Below are 18,312 nucleotides of genomic sequence, written 5' to 3' on the forward strand. Positions count from 1 at the left end.
CAGATCTCGGTGCTTTGTGACTTGGTAATAAGTCTGCCACTGGAGGCAGAAGGCAGGAGAGACAGCAAAGCTTCCTGTTGGTGGTGCAAGGGAGGGACCAGAGCCATTGAGCTGGCAAGAAGTGATGGGAAGAGGAATATATATGGTCCTAAAGAGTATTGGGTCAGTGTGCTCACTGGTTCCTCAAAACCAGCTGTCTTGGGGTTCTATGGAAGGATCCAATTCAACCTGAAGATCTGTTCAGGACCTTACAGCACTCATGAGCTATGGCTGTATTCCTCTGGTTTGTGGTGGTTGGTTCAGCACTTTGTGTGACCACTCACCAGAGGGACAGATGTGCTTGGTGGTATTCCTCAGTGCTTGCCCTCTGCTGTGACCAGTCCCCACTTGGATGCCAGTGGTGTGACAGAGCTCTAAGTCTGTGGCTTTGGAGCTTAACAAAACTATTATTTTTTTTTTTTGGTCCAAATATTAAAATTGCTGGGAAATAAATAATAAAGTCTGGATAGAAGTGTGTATTTTTTGCTTCCTGCCAGCCTTGCAGAAACAGCATAGGTTTTGTTTCAGCTGTAAAACATAGGTCTATGGCTGCTGATAACACTATGATGTTCTTTTCACCCTATTTAATTTCACTTTCTCTCCTTCCATCCCCACCCTTCCTCCCCAGTCAGTGAACTCTCCTTTGCTCTGGTTGTTCTACAAAGCTCAACAAACATTATGGCATTAACAAGTATTTCTCCGTAGCCTGTAGCATTTGTCAATCTCCCATTCACAGTTTGCCACCAGCCTGATGCAGTCATTTCCCCAGGAATGACACAGAGCTCTTACAGCTGGGATGCTGGAGGATTTCAGAGAACTACAGGAGAAATTATGATACTATGATTCTAAATTCTGACCTTATTGAGGCCTACAACGGTCAGGGGAAGAACAAACAGTTCCTCAAAGCAAGGGAGGGCCCATTTCTAAAGGTTTTTATGCTTCAGTAGCTGCGCTATAGCATGAGATTTCTTTCCATCATGATCAGTTAGGCCTTATAGTGCCTTGGAGAAAAAATATTTTGCCTTTTTGTTGTCTTAGGCTGTGCCACTTGCCTCACCTTGCAGTCAGTCCTAGTTGGCCAGGTCCTGAAGCAGGGCTGTGCTGAATGAAGTTGGTTATTAAACAGAATTTGTACGTGAATAATCACTTCATTTCCTCCTCCATTCTGTGTCCCTCTGGTACACCTGGCTGTTTTCCAGCTCATCTACAGCTATCTGGTAACAGAAGTGCCAGGGCACGTTCATTGCCTTTTAGTGTTAATGACTACCAGGATTATAATGGTTTCCTCCTGAGAACAAATGGTGATGGTTCACAAAAGCCATATTAATTAGTGGATGGTAGAAGTGTATAAATCCTAGTTTGGCCCCAAAGCTTATGGTGTGATGCTGTTAACACACCCCAAGAAAGCATCCAAGGGGGGGGACTGCATACTGGTTGTTCACCTGGAAAGCTTCCCCTGCACTGGGGGAAGAGCAGGGCTGTCTGCAGGGCTTGCTGGAAGGGAGCTGGCAGTGGGAATGCGCTGCTTTGCTGGAGGAGCTGCCACTAAGGGGCAAAACTGTCCTTTAAAAAGTGTTTTTAGACTTAGACATTCTGCAGTGAACCTCTGACCTGCTCAGTGACGCAGTAGCAATCTGCTTTGGTTCAGAAAGGTTACAGTGGGTAGGAAAAAAATGATACAGTAGAAAAGAGCTTTTGGAAGAGGTAAGGGAGCCCCAGAGCGGTCAGAAGTCAAGGAGGAAAAATGGTGCATGTGTCTTAGGAGCAGCCTGCTTGCAAAGCTAAAGGAGGTCTCTGACTTTGTGTCTGCCAAAATGGAAGCAGGATAAGTGAAGATAAGCTTCAGAGCGGGATGTTTTGATGCCAAGCAGAAGCTGTTTGAGGGGTGGAAATCAAACCCCGACAAAGCCCAGGAGGATGTACTGGGAGCTGGCAGTAGTGAGAAGGAAGCTAGCAAGTCTGGGGTGGGTTTGGAGAGAAAAGGCTTAGAGAAAATGAAAGCAGGCTGGGAAACGGATGTCTGAAATTGTTAGCTACAATAATTAAAATAGGGACACTGCTGAGAACTTAAGTAACCTATTTGCATAATGTATTATTAGGCTAATTTGTGATATCCTTGTTCTAGTTCTGCTGTGTTTCTGGCAATAAAGATGAAATAGGATAAAACTGATGTGTTAGGAAGTGATGTACATGCTAATAGCATGAAAGCATACTGCTTTGCCAGGCTCAGATACTTGTCTGGCTTTCTGCAAGAGTTTAGAAATACAACTGGTAAAAATATACAGGCTTGAAATCAGAGTGCAGAAGTGGAAAACAGCGACTAGCATGGAGCAAGGAGCCTAACAGAGATTGGGGGGATCAAACACAAGAAGCTTTTACATCTGTTTTTGATAAACTTTATGAAGTTGTGGTTTCATACTTCTGATGTTACATTAGCTCTTCTCCGAAGAAAAAGATATTATACTCTTTTTTCTGACTTCTTTTAAGCATGGATATATGGGTTATGGCTGATGGAAGGAATACTTAGGTATATATGCAGAAAGTCTTTCGAGGAGGTCACTAATTATGCTGGTTGACATGTGTTCCACTGCAACTTTACCTGATGTGTCCAAAATAGGAACTATCATGCCCGTCCTTGATGTGATTCCTTGTGGCAGGAGGAATCAGGTGAGCTATGGAGCGTGCAGTTAGCCCACACAGTTTGCAGCCTGACATGCTAACGCATGCTGATGTTGCCAGCGGTCTGTGCTTTCTCCACCCCAGTGATAACGCTCCCTGGCAGAGGAAGGGACACTGTGGGGCACTCAGCCTTTGTAGCCAACAAGCACTGAACATGTATCAGCATTCAAAGTGGTAAAATCACTCAAGCACAAACTAATTAACCAACAGGAAACAGGCTGGAGAAAAGGGAGTTCTTGTTGTGGTAGAAGAGGAATTTCATATTTTTTATTATTATTATTATTATTATTTTTTATGGCGTAGGCACTTAACCTTACTTGCTAAGAAAACAGAAGGAGATGAATGGATGCTGATGGCTTCAGAGGTGTGCACTATGGCTCCCAGAGATTGGTGTTCCTCTCGCCTTGTGGAAACAGCAAAGTGGTGTATTGAATAAAATTTAAAGGTGATTAAAACTGAAATGTCTTTCACATGTGGCATAATTGCAATTGATTGCTGCAAGTTATTACTGAGGCTAGAGTAAACAAGATTTAGGTGCTAAGACATACTGAATTGTAGTAAAAAATATTGAAAAACAGAACAAGAGTGTTAAGTTTCTTGCTTCTGAGTTAAAGCAAGCTTTGTGTAAATGGAGTATTTAAAGGTGCTTGGGGATAGACAGTCTCAGCCGTGTGCCTTGGGGTTTCTTTGCCCACATTCTGAAGCAGCAGGTGGTGGTCACTCTCCAACCAAGATCTGTGTTCTGTGTACTATGGCTCAGATGTGTTTCATCATTCTCTGTTCCAAGTGCTGTGTGTAAAGACAACTTCCACTGCCAAGGTTTGTTCTCCTCGCTGTCTACATGTGTAGGAAGGGAAGATTCAGAGTGTTACTCTGCGGTACCTTCCTTGGAGCTGCAGCACAGGCTGCCCAGCTCTTCTCAGTTCCTGATAGTGCCTCCATGTGCTTGGCTGTGTTATGGCTTTATATCTCAAACCTGACTTCAGAGTGATGGCAGTACGTTAGAATGAAGCAGCTAGAAACCCAGTATCCCTTCAAGCTGTAACCATCTTTCCTTCTAGCTTTGTAGATTCAGATCTGCCTAAACAGACAGGAGATAACACTGACCCCAAAGCTGGCAGTCCCAGGTGAAGCTGCACCAGCCCCAAACTTTTAACTGCTCCTTGCAATTAGTTACATTATCAGGGGTAGATATTTTAATGTTGTTCGCAGGTGAAAACTTGAGTTTGCCTGTAGAAGTTCTGACTTCAGAGCTTTATGTTTCAAGGAACGAACCTCCTGTGAATTCTCACTTTGTCTGCAATTCAGATATCAGCTCACATACGCAGTTTGCTTGTTTTGTATGTGTGAATAATTGCCTTTTCTTTAGACCTAAGCTTAAGAAAGTTGCTCAAACCCCACACCTGTTTTCTGTTTACTACTAACACTTTGTCAGGCAATTATCTCAGTTTTACTTCTAAACATTTCTGTTCTCACTTGCTCCCTAGGTTTCCTAAGAAATAATGGAGAAAAGTTGCTACTAGCTGTGAAAGAATTGTTTTAAAAAAGCCTCAAATTCTGTGTTAATTGGATAAAACTCATAAAATGTTATGCTTGTGATTTCATCTGCAGAATGACTTTCATCCAGCTGTATGGCTGCCTTCCTTGTCAGCTGCTGCAAACATTGCACTTCTGTGAGTGTTTTGCCCAAACCTCTAACATGTGCTGCATCTTTTTCTGGATCTCTGTGTTTCTTTAAAGTGTTAGAAATTTTCACTTGAACTGCTGATAAAGTCAAGAGCTGACATTACCTTAGAGCAGAACAAATGTGCAGTTGCTCCCTGCCAGCTGATGGGGAAGTGTGCTCTGTGCAGCAGGATGACTTGCGTTGGTTTCACCCTCATGGTTTGCTTCTGCAGATCCTTAAAGAAGTCTCACATAATGCTACTGTTTGTAAAATACCAAATGCTCAGTCACAGTACTCCCTTTTGGTAAATAAATCCATCGTATGTATTCATTGTATATTCATGATAAATTCGTGGCGTGGTTATATTATGGTATTTCTTCAAGATCCAGTGAACTGACACCATTTTATGTACTGTGACACCTGAGTTTGCCAGAAGTGGTTTTTGCAGTATTTGACAGTTACAGAGAATCAGGCAGGGCTGCCAATTTCTGCATTTAATACCAGACCAGGCTGCCCAGGGCCCCATCCAACCTGGCCTTGAACACCTCCAGGGATGGACAGGGCATCCACAACCTCTCTGGGCAGCTGTTCCAGCACCTCACCACTCTCATAGTAAAGAACTTCCTTTCCCCTGACATCCAACCTAAATCTTCCTTCCTTCGACTTCAAACCATTTCCACTTGTTCTGCTATTATCTACCTTTTCAAAGAGTTGAAACTGCCAAGAAACATTACACCTGTCAGCATCATTCTGTAAAATTGCTGTGTAATTGAAGGATGAGGTGGTGCAAGTTTTCTAATTAACTACAAGACTTGACAGAAAGCGCAATACAGAAAAATTAAGCCTGAAGGTGAACCTCAACATATAAATACTCTTATAAATATATATGAGATCAACAATGACTAGAGAAAAGACTTGCTTTTCCAAATCATAGAATCATTGAGGTTGCCAAGACCTCTAAGGCCATCTAGTCCAATGATCAGCCCATCCCCACCATGCCCACTGACCACATCCCTCAGTGCCACATCTATGTGGTTCTTGAACACCTCCATTTTGAACCCCCCAAAAGGTCAGAAATAGCTCTCTGATAGAACTCATCTGATACATGGAAAAACAAACTAACTAAAAAATTCCTAACGTTTTCTGTGTTGTCCATTGAAGACTGAGGAGTGGTAACATAACCTGGGCCGTGAAACTTGATGCAGAAAAGTGGTTTTATTCAGCCTGCTCTGCGTCTCTTAACATTGCCTTGTTATTCAAGTGAGAGGTGTTCACAAAGGTGGGATTATAGTGCAATCAGCATCCTTCTGTTAATGAAGAAAGCTGTCAGGCAGTACCTGAGAAATGCAGCTAAACTGATAACAGGCAGATATTTCCAGTAACTAAACAAAATATGGATTTAAAAGCCATTTAAATTTGTCCTTGTTTTCTTACAATGAACTGAAAAATGACTTGCATTCAACTTATTCTCTAGCAGTATGTACATAAACAAACTTAATACGTTTGCTATGTGCGTAAAGGGGACTCTAAAACAAAACCAGAGGCTTCTCAGCTACTGAACAGTTAGTTTTGTGTTCATGTGTTTCATCCTGCTTTCCTTCCCTGCACTGAGAATACTACAGTTCCATTTTAATATAACAGGGCATATGATCTTATTCTGAAAGTTAAATGCTGCCATGCTTAGAGAATTGATTTTGTCTAGCAGAAATTTCTGTGCACAGATAAACCTCATGAACTAAGGCCACAATTGCAATGATAATTCTGTGTCGGAAGGTGAGTGTAAGAGTTTAGATGACTGAGACTAATCCACCCCAGTAGCTGATAACGCTCTTGTACCCCCCCTCAAGACCTTACATGCATTGATGCTCTCCAACAGAATGAATTGTCCCACATTTATTGAGCACAGTCCCTCTGGCCGATGTCAGATGCCTGCTATACGATGAGCTGACTCTCTAGGAGTGTCCTGTCCACATGCTGTCTACGGGTTGACCAGAACTAGCTCAGCACTTTGCAACACCTCCCACCATGATTCACACCCACTTCTTTCCATTGTCAGTTGGTTTGAGGCCAAGGGAAAACTGCTGCCCTTACATGGCTGGTTCTTTGTGGTTCTTGTGCATGTTCTTTTTCCTTTCACATTTATTGTGGATTTTCTTTATCATAGAAGTATTGAGTGGCAAGGAGGGAAGTGAGGAGGTTTTTTTGTTCATGGTCTGAAAGTCTTGGATAGTTACTACTCTTACAATGGAGACCCAGGTGCCTCAGCAGTGAATATCCTCCCAGAGAAGCCCTTACCTGCTGATTTTCACTAGCCAGAACAAAAGTTGCTTGTTTTGCCATGTCTTCACATTTACAGCCTGTGCTCCCAGCAGCTTCAGAGAGTCAAGTGCTTGCCTGTGCATGAATTAACGATCAGTTATTTAAAATCAAGACCACTTGACTTGCTCAAGTGCATGATGTGGTCATTGGAAGCGATTTCCCATTGAACAACAACGATTTGTTACAATTGCCATTTGCTTTCAGTACCTGCGTTTCTGTGTGGTCAGCTTGCATTGCACACTGCTGCCGCAGTCTTATTTTTCTTATTCTCTCTTCCTGTACCCAATGTGTGGGCTTGGGCCCATTTTTGATTCAGTACATTTTTTTAAGACAGTAAGCTGGGCTTTTATTTGCTGTCTTTCCTTTCCTGGGCAATTTCCAGTTTCTAAAATAAACGGTGTGCTATTTTTTCTTGTGTTGTTTTCAAAGTCATTTTCCTTTCTTCTTTTCCTATCTCCATTTCATTTTCTTTGCGTAGTGCAGTGTGCTTTTCTTCCTTAATCCTGTGTTCTCTGATAGTTCCAGTTCATGGGTGAGTACTCAGTCCACTTCTTCAGCTTCCAGAGTTATGTTGCTTCTGATGCGTGACTGATGGTATTGTGGGCATTAGGGAGCACAAGAGATTGATTTGCAGGCAGTAGGAGAGGGTAGGAAGAAAAACATGAGAGGGAAAGGTGTTTAGTAACAAATTGGACAAATGGGTCATAAATTCTAAATATTTGAAAATAATCTCATCGCTAAAAGTAGAGCTGAATTTTAAGGTCATAGCCTGGTTGGCTGTGACAGCAAGGCCTTGTAGGCTGGTGACACAGCTTAGTCAAAGCTCTTGGGAGGGGGAAAGGCTTCTGTGTCTCTGTTCAGAGCACTGACCCTGTGGGTTCTGATTCATCTGTGTGTGGTGGTGAAAGAGAAAGTGTGTCCTGGGATCTGTGGGATGGGTGGGAGTCAGCAGGTGTCAGAATGGCACATACTCTGCATAGCCCAGGGAAGCACAGACTTCTCCAGTAGGTGTTTGTATAGATAAGAGATAGAAAGGTACTCGCTATGTGTATGAAACGATCTAGCTGCTCAGCACCCAAATTTCAAAGTGCTTTGCTAGGATAGCAGTGTCATTTAAATGTGAGCACGGTTTGTTTGTTGTTCATGCCTGCCAAAATCTTTCTAGGAACAGGATATAAAAAAAAAACTGCTTGGTGACTTGTTCTTTCTCTTTGGATTTTCAGTTCAATTACAGCATGTTTGATCGCTCTTTTGCTTTCACTAGGAAGATGGAGTACGTTTTTCCCCCTTTCCTGCATCTCTTTTTTTATGGGCACACAGCTTGGAGGTAGGATGGGAGTACTCATCAAGTGAATCAGCTGGAGGATAAGATATTTAAGTTGTCCTTTGGTACAGAAACTACTGCTTTTTATTTTGGGAAATGATATAGGCGTCAAATGCATCTTTTTCTATTATTATTTATTCCTGGCTTGAATGAGCACATGAATGGAGCCCAGTGTTCTGCATGAATCCCGTTATCATAGCCATTTTTGAGATGTTCACTGTAACTCCTTGCCTGGTTCATTCTAGAGGTTTTCTGTTCTTCCGCTTACTTAGCATAGCACATTCATACCAAGACCAGAATTTTTCTGTCTCATCCATGAAGTTCTTAATAACACATCCCAACCACAGGGATCCTGTGTGCTTCTTCAAAGACCTGGAGTGAGAAACAAGTGAGGTTGTTCCTAGGGAGGAATATTTACGTGGGCATAAACCAGTGCTGCAGCTGTAGATCCCAGCTCCTTTCTTCTCCTCAGTATTTCACTTCCCATAGACTCATAGAATCCTTAAAGATGGAAAAGACCACTGAGATCATCTAATTCAACTGGTGACCCATCCCCACCATGCCCACCAACTATGTCCCTCAGTCCGTGTCCAGGTTTACCCTTTTCTTGAACACCTCTAGGGGCAGTGCCCCCACCACCTCCCTGTGCCATTGAGTCACCACTCTTTCCAAGATTAATTTTTTCCTAATATCCAACCATTTAATGAACCAACAGAGAACTTATCTTTGGTTGCAACTAACATAGATGTCATGGTGCTGGCTTCCTCAAACTGCACATGGGCCTTCAGATTTGTGCACAAAAAAAAAGAAAATACTGAAGTTGTTAGAAATGTCTCTTTGGGGGCTCTGGTCCTACTCCCTCCAGCAGTGGCAGTGGAGGAAATTGGAACGTGGTGGAAGCTGTCTGATATTTGCTTGCCATTAAATTCCTAACATAGGGTGCTAGTAGATAACGCATATCAATTTTATGTGGTTGAATATGGTGAGCTAGTAGAAGAGGAGGTGGGAGGTATTAATGATTCCATTGATCTCAACTGCCCACATGCTTAGCGTGATTTTATTTGATAGTGAAGTCCTACCATGCTGAGGTAACAGCAGTCATATCATCTGAAATCAGTCAAGGGAGAAAGACAAAAAGGAGCAAACTGTTAATGGAAATACTTGCCCAGTTTATCTTTGGATTCACTTTTTTTTTTTCTTTCACATACCACAGCAAGTTAGCATAGTAAAAGGGTTTGCTAGTATAACTGGGAAGACCTGTTTGTATTTGCAAAGCATGCAAACTGCCAGCTGCTTTTGCATCCCAAAATGTTGCTTCTTGCTCCCTTCCCCCTACTCCCTGAGTGCAAGGGGTTCCCTGTGCTTTTCCTTTCTTCCTTGGAGGAAGACAGCAGCACAGGCTTTGCAGTTGAATTCAGAGCTAGGGGCTCTGAGTGCACCATTATTCCCATCTTCTTCTCTGCATTGTAGATCTGCTCTAATATGCGAGTCTAATATGAGAGCTGGTTAATTTTGGCAGGGAAAATGACAGGAGGTCAGGTGAGGTTCTGGTTGTATGGGAAGGTGTTGATGGGTAGCCACAGCCAGCTCTATGCAGGTGCCTGAAGCTAAGGCTTTTCTAACTATGTGACAGGTCTTCCTTGTGTTCCTATTCTCCTCCATTGTGATTTTTTGTCTTTTCCAAATTTCTTAGCAATAACTGATGGAGGGAACACTCCCTGAAATGCTGAGATGGATGATGTTTGAAGAATGTTTGCTGATGCCTGAACATGGGGATGCCCTCCAGGAAAGTGCAGGACTTGACAGAATTGCCTGAACTGCACCAGAAGCCCAAAAATTCTATACCCAATGACTCATTCTTTCTGACTCATTTCTTCTTCCCATGATAAATCTATATTTTTGAATATCTAGCAGATGGCCGTGGCTTAATTTCACTAGTTTTCCTAAAAGAGGCTTTTTTTCTTTTAAAATAGCACAGTCAGTTTTTCCTTAGCCTTGCACGAGGAGTCCTGAAGTCTTCTCCACCACTGAAGTATACTCTATGAAGTTGGGCCTCATGGTTTTAGAGAGCTACTGTATTGCTTTGCAGAGAAACCAGTGCTTCTTGAACATTTGGGTACGTCATTCACATTTTGGTGAACATTGTCACACTATTTTGGCAATAGCTTTACCAAAAATGACTATTATTCAAGGAAGGTTGCGTGGATTTTTCCTTCCCTTACGTGAAACTTAAGAAAAGAAAAGTGAATGAGTGATTACCCAGGAGTAATTGCATCTTGTGTTTATTATTTGGAACCTCTTCCAAGTAGGATGATTCTTGTCAATGTCTCTCCTCATGGAACTTCATATTCTAAGCAGAGGTAAGCGAGTTTAAAGTTAGGCAGGTCCAGTGCATTGCTGAGATGACTGACATTTGGCTCTGGCTTACTGGTACGCTTCCCCTCATTGCCAGTGGGGTGCTCTGCCTAAGGATGGATCTTCCACCACTCTCCAGCCTTCCTACCACCTCCTCTCTCCATGAAGACTCTTACAGTGCATTAAAAAAACAAAAGCGATGATAAATAAATGTAGAAAGGGTTCAAAATGCTGTGAAGTTTCTTTGTAAAAACAACTGTGTCAGTGCATCACCAGGATCCCAGAAATGCTAAAACCTTGGGAAGGAAGTGAGGTGTCAGTGAGTGCTGCCCAAGGGTGACTGTGCCAAATCACTTTCCAGGGTCTGAATTTTAACATTTCCCATTTCTTCTAAGGCAAAGACTTTTTGGTGACTGGGAATTTGATTATTCAGAACAAATCAGTCGTGCTTCCTTAAGCCAGGATCCCAATCAATATGTACCTATGAGGAGAGATTTGATTAAAAAAAGAAAAGAAAAAAAAAAAAGAGAACAGAGGCTTTGATCCAGTGAGGTTTTGAATATTCTGGCTCAGTTCCATGTTACACAAACACAAGCTGAGGTTTAATTGTATGAGTTGCCTTTGATAGAATTGCTCATGTGTATAAAGTGCTTTGGGCTTAATTTTGTTGGTGCCAAGTGCTCAGCATCCATTGGGGTTAAGACCTTTTGATCTTGTTCCTTTCAAGATACGTGGTGGTTTAAAGTTGTGAAATGCACCAATTTTAGGGAGAACCAAGGAGGAGATGTGTGAAGTTTCTTCAATATGCAGTGGTAACGGGAACAATAGAAACTGAGTGAAAGAGAAGAGGTCTGGGCTGGCCTGGAGTTGTTGCCTGAGAATTGCTTAGGTTTAAATGAGGTCTCTTTATGGCTACCAGGCTGATTCTTTCTGTATTTAGTGGGAACTGTGGTTGTGTATTAACTTGCTGGCTACAAACCAGCAGCGATGATCTTCTGAAATAAAGCAAGCATCATAAACAAACTGATGTTCTACCAACTCACACTCACCTGAAAACAGACATTTGAAAGGCAGACGTCAGTGAGGTGAAATCAAGTCAAATAATGGAAGGATTCACAAACAAGACTCAAACACTGAATAGACCAGGAAAAGAAATAGTATCTCAGTAACATCTGGTTTAGAACGAAGGTGTTTCATGTCCCAGCTATTTATCATGTGTCAAAGAATACTACTGGATGAGCAGAAAAACATCGGTAATAAGAGTTCTTAATTCAACTTCTTAGGTGTGTGCACAGAGCCGAATGAAAGTGCTTTCAGAAAATAAAGGTGTATGCAAACAGTATCTTAATAAAAACGAGTAAAAATTCCACTTTTTTAAGCTCTTCTCAACAGACTGTGAGACAGCACTCTCCATTGGGCATATGTAGTTGCATTCATCATTATCATTCACCTATTTTTTTCAAGTTAGAAAAGTTTCACGGTGATAAAATTGATGTTCTGCAGATTTGCCACTTGGTGGTGCCAGATTGATTTACAAATCACGGATGTGAGGCGAAGTGTCGAAGCTGTGTTTGGGGAGTGTGTAGTAATCTATAATTCAGGTGGGAAACATTGATTTTGTGCCCGCACCCAATCAGCTGTGCTCAGCAGCACTTCTGGCCTCCATCCCTCACTCTTCAAATCTTGGGTCCCTCTCTCCATCCGTCCAGCACAAAAGGGTTTAAATAGATAGCAAAGTTGTACCCATGAGGATAAAGTTTCTAGAACATTTCTCCCATAGCTTGCACCCAGCCAAAAATAGTTGGGATTCAGCGATATTCCAGGCATGGCACAGATACCTTCTGGGTTTCTGGAGGCAGCTGCAGGTGTGCTGCTGGCAGTCAGGAGGTGTTGTGTCTGTAGGTGTTTGACTGGCATTGGTCCTGTGCAGTTTTTAGTTTAACACTGCCTAGAGTTTGGGGTATTTATCATTGAGGTGTAATTCCTGGTTCACCGAAAGGCACAGGAAGGGCGGTGATCATTGTAGGTGTAAATCTAAACAAAAAGAGCTATGCAACTACTTTCATCTTGCTGTTGTTTTTTTTTAGCTACAGAGCTGCTCTTAGCAGACTTGAAGTTACTATGTTTTATTACAATTTCTGTTTTTCACAGTGTTATCAGTGTTTAGCATTGAAGTATATTTGCACCAGGCTTCATAACTGCTTTTTTTTTTTTCTCTCTCTCAATGCTGCAGTTCCAAAAGAATTGGTGGAGCTTCACTTGAAACTGATGAGAAAGATTGGGAAGTCTGTCACAGCAGACAGATGGGAAAAATATTTGATCAAGGTACAATATGCATGTTGTATTATTCTGCACTGCTGGAATATGCTTATGATGAGCTGTTGTGTCAGCAATCCCTGGTATGAATTATAGTGAGCCTTGGGCTCTGCTGTGGCCAGCACCGATGTGCGTGCCCAGACTTCGGTTGCATAAGATCCCAGCTTAACTTTCAGGCTGCCTAGACTTGTACAAAAATAAACATTATCTGCTGCATGTATAAGAGTATATACCTTCATACTTGCTAGAAACAAACTTTTTGTGCATTAAGACCTTAAGTGTAGAAACAGATTTAGTAACCTGCAAACAGGCTACATTGAGCAGAGAAATGAACATGGTAACTATTCATTTTAAAGTAAGTTGGTTGGTATTTATGCAGGGAGTAACCATACAGAGCTGTTGTACCATGTGCTAATATTAAATGAGAACATTGCAGTGATTTATATCGGCATGCTGACAATGGTACAGCTGAGATAAAAATGTAGTTTACACATAAGTAAAAATAGAACATCCTATTGTTTTACCTAACTCTGTCTTGGATATTTGTTGTGGCTGTACCTTTGTTGGTACCTTATCTGCAAATAGTTTTTATTTCAAACAATTTACAATGCTTCAGAAAATAAAAACACAAATGCACAAAATTTGGAGTTTGGCATTTCACCTCTGGATGCCTTATTCCACATGCCAAAACGTAGTCTTAGAATCATCACAGAATGGTTTGGGATGGAAGAGACCTCCAATATCATCTGGTTCCAACCCTGCTGCCATGGGCAGTGTTGCCAGCCGTTGGGTCAGGTTGCCCAGGACCCCATCCAACTTGGTATTGTCTGTACACCCATGATTGCATCTTACTTAGAAATACAGCATTGTGGCGATAGTAGCAAAACAAATAGTGATGTTAGCAGATCCAATCACAGTTTGCCCCCCTCAGTGCTATTTACCAAATTTACCGAGGTAGGAATTTGCCTTGAGGTTCGTGTAGTCTTTAAGATAATGATGTGTGTGAGACCACCAGGGCTGTGTCAGGAAATAGCCTGCCGAAGGGCCCAAGGTTAGATTTGACATCTTCACCAGCTGTAAAGCATTTATGATGCCTTTTTGAGCTAATAATGTAATGTATGCACCTTCTGTGTGTTCGTGTATCACCAAGTGCTATGATTACTGCATTGTATTAAATCCATTAATGTACCAAAAGCCATTCCAGCAAGCTGAGGAAACCTAACCCTGAGCAGAGGGTGTATAAATCCCACTGAAGCAGTTGTATGGTAAGCAGGAAATGGGGAAAAAATAAGTGTATGAGGGAATAGTCTGGAAAACCTTCCTTCAGCAAGGAGGGAGGGTGCTAAAGAAGCCTTCCCACCTGCCCCTGTTAAGACCGAGCAAGCAGTAATAACTTCTACTTCATTTAACTTGATACTTATTCTAGTCAGTGGTTCAAAGGAATCTCGAGAACAAAGGAATTTGAATATAACTAATTAGAGAGGTATGCTAATATTGCCCCCATTTCAATAGGGTATAATTAGTTTAGAAAAAAAAAGGAAGAGCACTGGGAAATGTCCCAAAAGCCAGGAAAAATGGAAAGTGTGTGGAACCGTTGAGAGTGTTCTTGGGAGATACCTGCAGCATGGTTGGACTAGGAAGTGAACACTGCAGTTGAGAGCTCTTTCCCTTCTCTGTCCTGGTGGTGAGCCACCCAGTTTTGCCTCACCAGCCTACACAGTATTCTTTTTGGAAGCAAATGGCTGTAGGGCTCCAGGATCTGAATTTCTCCTGTACGAAGCACCACTGTGGTTGTGTATGAGTGAAGTGAAGAAAGGGTTTGTCCTGCATGTTTTAACAGCTGAGAGGAGCTGACCAGCTTAGCTGCTTTGGGAAACAGCTGAATTCATTCAGACTGATCTGTCTCCTGACAAAATGCTTTCGCTGCCTCTTGTCAAACATATTTTGTGTTTTTATGCAGATAGAATTTCTCTGGGCTGGTGAATCCGGAACCTTCAGCCCCGACCACACCGTTCTGCCCCAGCTGTTAGAGTTAAGGGCTTGAGAGTCCCACCCAGGCAGACTCCTCGGCTGTGTTTGTCACCTTCCTCTTTTCATTGGTTTAAGTGAATGTGTGGAGTGTGATTATAGAAAGTGTTGGATGCTGCTGTAGCTGTTTTGAAAATGTTAGAGAGACTTTCTGACATCTTTTTCACAGGGTAGGAAGCTACTGACTGCTCTTCAGTGTGCAGAAAGAAGCTGTTCCCGTGAGCAGCAGGCTTTTGTTTGGTGTGAGTTGTCCCTTCTGTGAAGTCAGAGTCATGATGTTGAGACAGCCCATGTCAGCGGGATCTACAGTTCAGGGCTGTGACAGTGCTTGTCAGGAGAAAGCGTGATCATCTGGTTTTTGATTGTCAAAATATAGTCATTTCAGTCTGAACAGATGCTTTATCAGCTCTTACGTCTCTTGAGTTGTTGCTTTGACAATCATACGCTTCTGAAGCATGTGAAACTTCTCATTATTGCTTTCATACTTAATGAGCAAGCAATGAACAGCGACTGGCACCTGCCCTGTGCAGGGGTTTGATGTACAGTTTCCCAGAGTTCTTTGTGTTCCAGTATTGAAAATGAAGGAGAAAGCAGAATAAGCTCCTTTAGTGCTTGAGGAACAATTGCCTCTTGCTGTGAGCTTTGTGCCTGAGGAGAACCTGTGTTAATGCCTTAGCCTCAGAGCAGGAAAAACTGCTCCTCAGCAGAATTCCTCGCTATTGGAGCACGTCTTCACCATTCCCATAGGTCACAGAGTCAGACTGTGATTTATGGTGTGGCTGAGCCAACCTAATTGCAAGCTGATGCCAACAAGCATGGTCCCAGGTTTCCCTTTCTTGGTGCTCTTGAACCTTACCTGACCCCAGAGTGAGCCAGTTTAGGCAACAGAGCCAGCAGAAAAGCAGATCTCCAGAACAAAAAGGAGTAGTAGTTTTCTGCTATTTTTCCTGCCATAACTAGCTTACACTTGGGCCAGAGAAGAACTGATGTCAGTACTGGGGGTAGCGTGGCCATGGGGACAGAGGAGGAAGAGAACCTCTTTTGGTTGTAGCCTACATTGAGTTCTACAGTATGTCTAGTGAGGAAATTTAGTATCATTTTTGTTTCTGTTTCTGGAGAAAGCTGCTTTCTTATGTGGTTTCCAAGTTGTTAATTAGCTTAGTGATAACATCATGTATTTGATAATTTGGTGGTTGAGAGGCTACCTGGTTCTGATTGAGTTTGCTCAGCAGAGCTGTGGGTCCTTGTAGACTGGAGTGCAGGGGTGCACTGATTTGAACAGCTGTGATTCAGGGGTGGCACTTCAGAATATTCTCAACTGGAGATGTGGCTGTGCTAAACTCCTGCCTCATTCTGATGGATGTTCCCACCTGAATTAGTTGAAGTTCTCACTGCTGCAGCTTTGATTGAGAACTCCTGCTGTGTTTTTCCTTGTGGTGCTTCCCTTTCTATGAGTTCCTTTAAGTACATTTGACTCCTTCATGGAGGAGAGAGAATTCCTTCTGCACTGCTGTTATTGGAGGTTCCTGTGATTGAGTCTTCATCCTTTCTTGCTGCTTTTTTCATGTTCTGTGCCTTTTTCCTCTTGAAGGCGTTGAATTTATTTGCTTTTAGTAAATTGAGGCTGGTTGCACTTAAAATATTTTAAAATATTTAGCAAATGACTCGAGGGCCAAGTTATGCCCAATAATTCCACAACACAGTGTAAGTCTCGTTTGTCTGCAGTACAGTTGTAGGACAGCAGGATCCCAAGGGAGCTCAGCAGCTGATGTGCTAAGTGCTGTAAAGATATGCTAAGAAATCATGTCTACTCAGGAGAATTTATTTTCTAAATAGACAGAAAAATGGAAGTTTTTACATAGCAAAGATGAGAATAGTTTCACAGGTCAGAGTTGTGCTGCCAAATGTAAGAGTTTTAAAGTAACAGGGTCTTGGTGATATATTCTTCCATGGAGTTTTGCCAGTGCTCTCTGACCTATCCCAGTTTTATTTTTTATTTTTGTTCAAGACTTTTTGACTTAAAATGCTGATAACATCACGTATAATTTTAGTTCAGTAAGGTACTATTAATATAAAAGTTTAAAGTTACTCTTATCCACTAACCCTACTAATCTCAGTGTTTTCTTTGTGACAGATATGCCAAGAATTCAACAGCACTTGGGCTTGGGAGATGGAAAAAAAAGGATACTTAGAAATGAGTGTCGAATGCAAACTGGGGATTCTGAAGGTATGCATTCAACTAAGTTTCTAATTGTCTTTTTCCTTACTTGCTTGAATATCGTAGAGATTTGACTTTCTTACTCACTGAAGAATCTTGCAAATTTCACTTGGCTGACCCATACCTGGATGTATTAAATTTGATCTTGAAACAGGAGTTTTGTTCTCTGTAGTGGGATAGGCCCAAACAATGTCATGCTTTACATGCATACTTTTCTTACTTATACTTCCACCTATTATTTCCCTTTATGTTTTTATGTTTTAAAATTCCTTCCACTTTCTCATTTTTTTCAGTATCTCTGTGAATGTCAATTTGATGACAATCTGAAGTTCAAAAATATAATTAATGAGGAGGATGCTGATGCTATGCGCCTTCAGCCTATTGGTCGAGACAAGGATGGACTGATGTATTGGTATCAGCTGGATCAAGAGCATAATGTCAGGATGTACATAGAAGAACAGGATGACCAGGATGGATCCACATGGAAGTGCATTGTTAGGTATTCCTTTCTTTTTTCTCCCTTTTTTTTCCCCAGGTTTTGTAGGGCGGGATTCTTGTGGCTATGTGTGACTGGGGTTTGGAAATTCATTTCACTCAGTCTCCATTTCTCACACATATCTTACAGTGGGATTTTCTACCTGCACATATGTGATTTAATGAAAAAATAGTTCAGAAACATCTCACAGATTTGTCCATGGTAGCTAATGACTTTTATGCTCAATTAAGCTATAAAGGATATATGGAGAGGGCACCAAGAGAAAACTGGCTTGAGGACGGTGCCTCCATGTTGCCTCCTGACATGCTTATTCCTTTTGGAGATGGAGGGGAACTGTTCCTTCTTTAACTTCTGCCCTAAGAAGTTATAAGTGGACAGTTTTGTTCTATAAGTGGACAGTTTTGTTCTTATGAGGATTACGTTGCAATTTGAACTTCATGGAACTAAAAGCATTGCTGACCATCCAAATGGGTACAGAGCCTTTTCTGGAGCAGAATTCAGCTCATAGATAACTGAAGTTGAGGTACATGATGGTGATACAGAGTGACATGTGCATGACTCAGTGCCCCTGGGTCTCTGTTGCTTCATATTTGGTCTGATCATGTTTTAGTGATATTTTAGCCTCAGATTTATGGATTTTTGTGATTTTGGTTACGCACTTTGCTCTATCCCTCTTTATGCACCTTTCTTAATGGAAGAATAATTAGTTATACATATATACATTTTTTTCGTATCTAGCAGTTATCTGTTTTTAGTTCATCTCTATGTAAACTTATCTTTCTTTTGGCTGATTAAGTACAAGAAGATTTTAAATGAGACCCAGCAGCATCAACTCTCACTAAATTAATACACAGAGATGTAAGAATAGATCT

General features: G+C 41.8%; 1 protein-coding gene across 2 annotated transcripts in view; it reads left to right on the forward strand.

The window, feature by feature from the left end:
• Positions 1–18,312, forward strand: part of RSF1 (remodeling and spacing factor 1) — a 59,160-nt gene that overhangs the window by 7,851 nt on the left and 32,997 nt on the right. Inside the window, exons 2-4 of one of the 2 annotated variants that reach the window (XM_040704597.2) lie at positions 12,616–12,707; positions 16,861–16,953; positions 17,238–17,443. In XM_040704597.2, coding sequence (XP_040560531.1) covers positions 12,616–12,707; positions 16,861–16,953; positions 17,238–17,443 — 391 coding nt within the window. The remainder of the gene's footprint in view (positions 1–12,615; positions 12,708–16,860; positions 16,954–17,237; positions 17,444–18,312) is intronic. The other variant, XM_040704600.2, reaches the window with a different exon arrangement.

This window comes from Gallus gallus, chromosome 1 (assembly GCF_016699485.2).
Source record: "Gallus gallus isolate bGalGal1 chromosome 1, bGalGal1.mat.broiler.GRCg7b, whole genome shotgun sequence".
NCBI classification, from domain to species: Eukaryota; Metazoa; Chordata; class Aves; order Galliformes; family Phasianidae; genus Gallus; species Gallus gallus.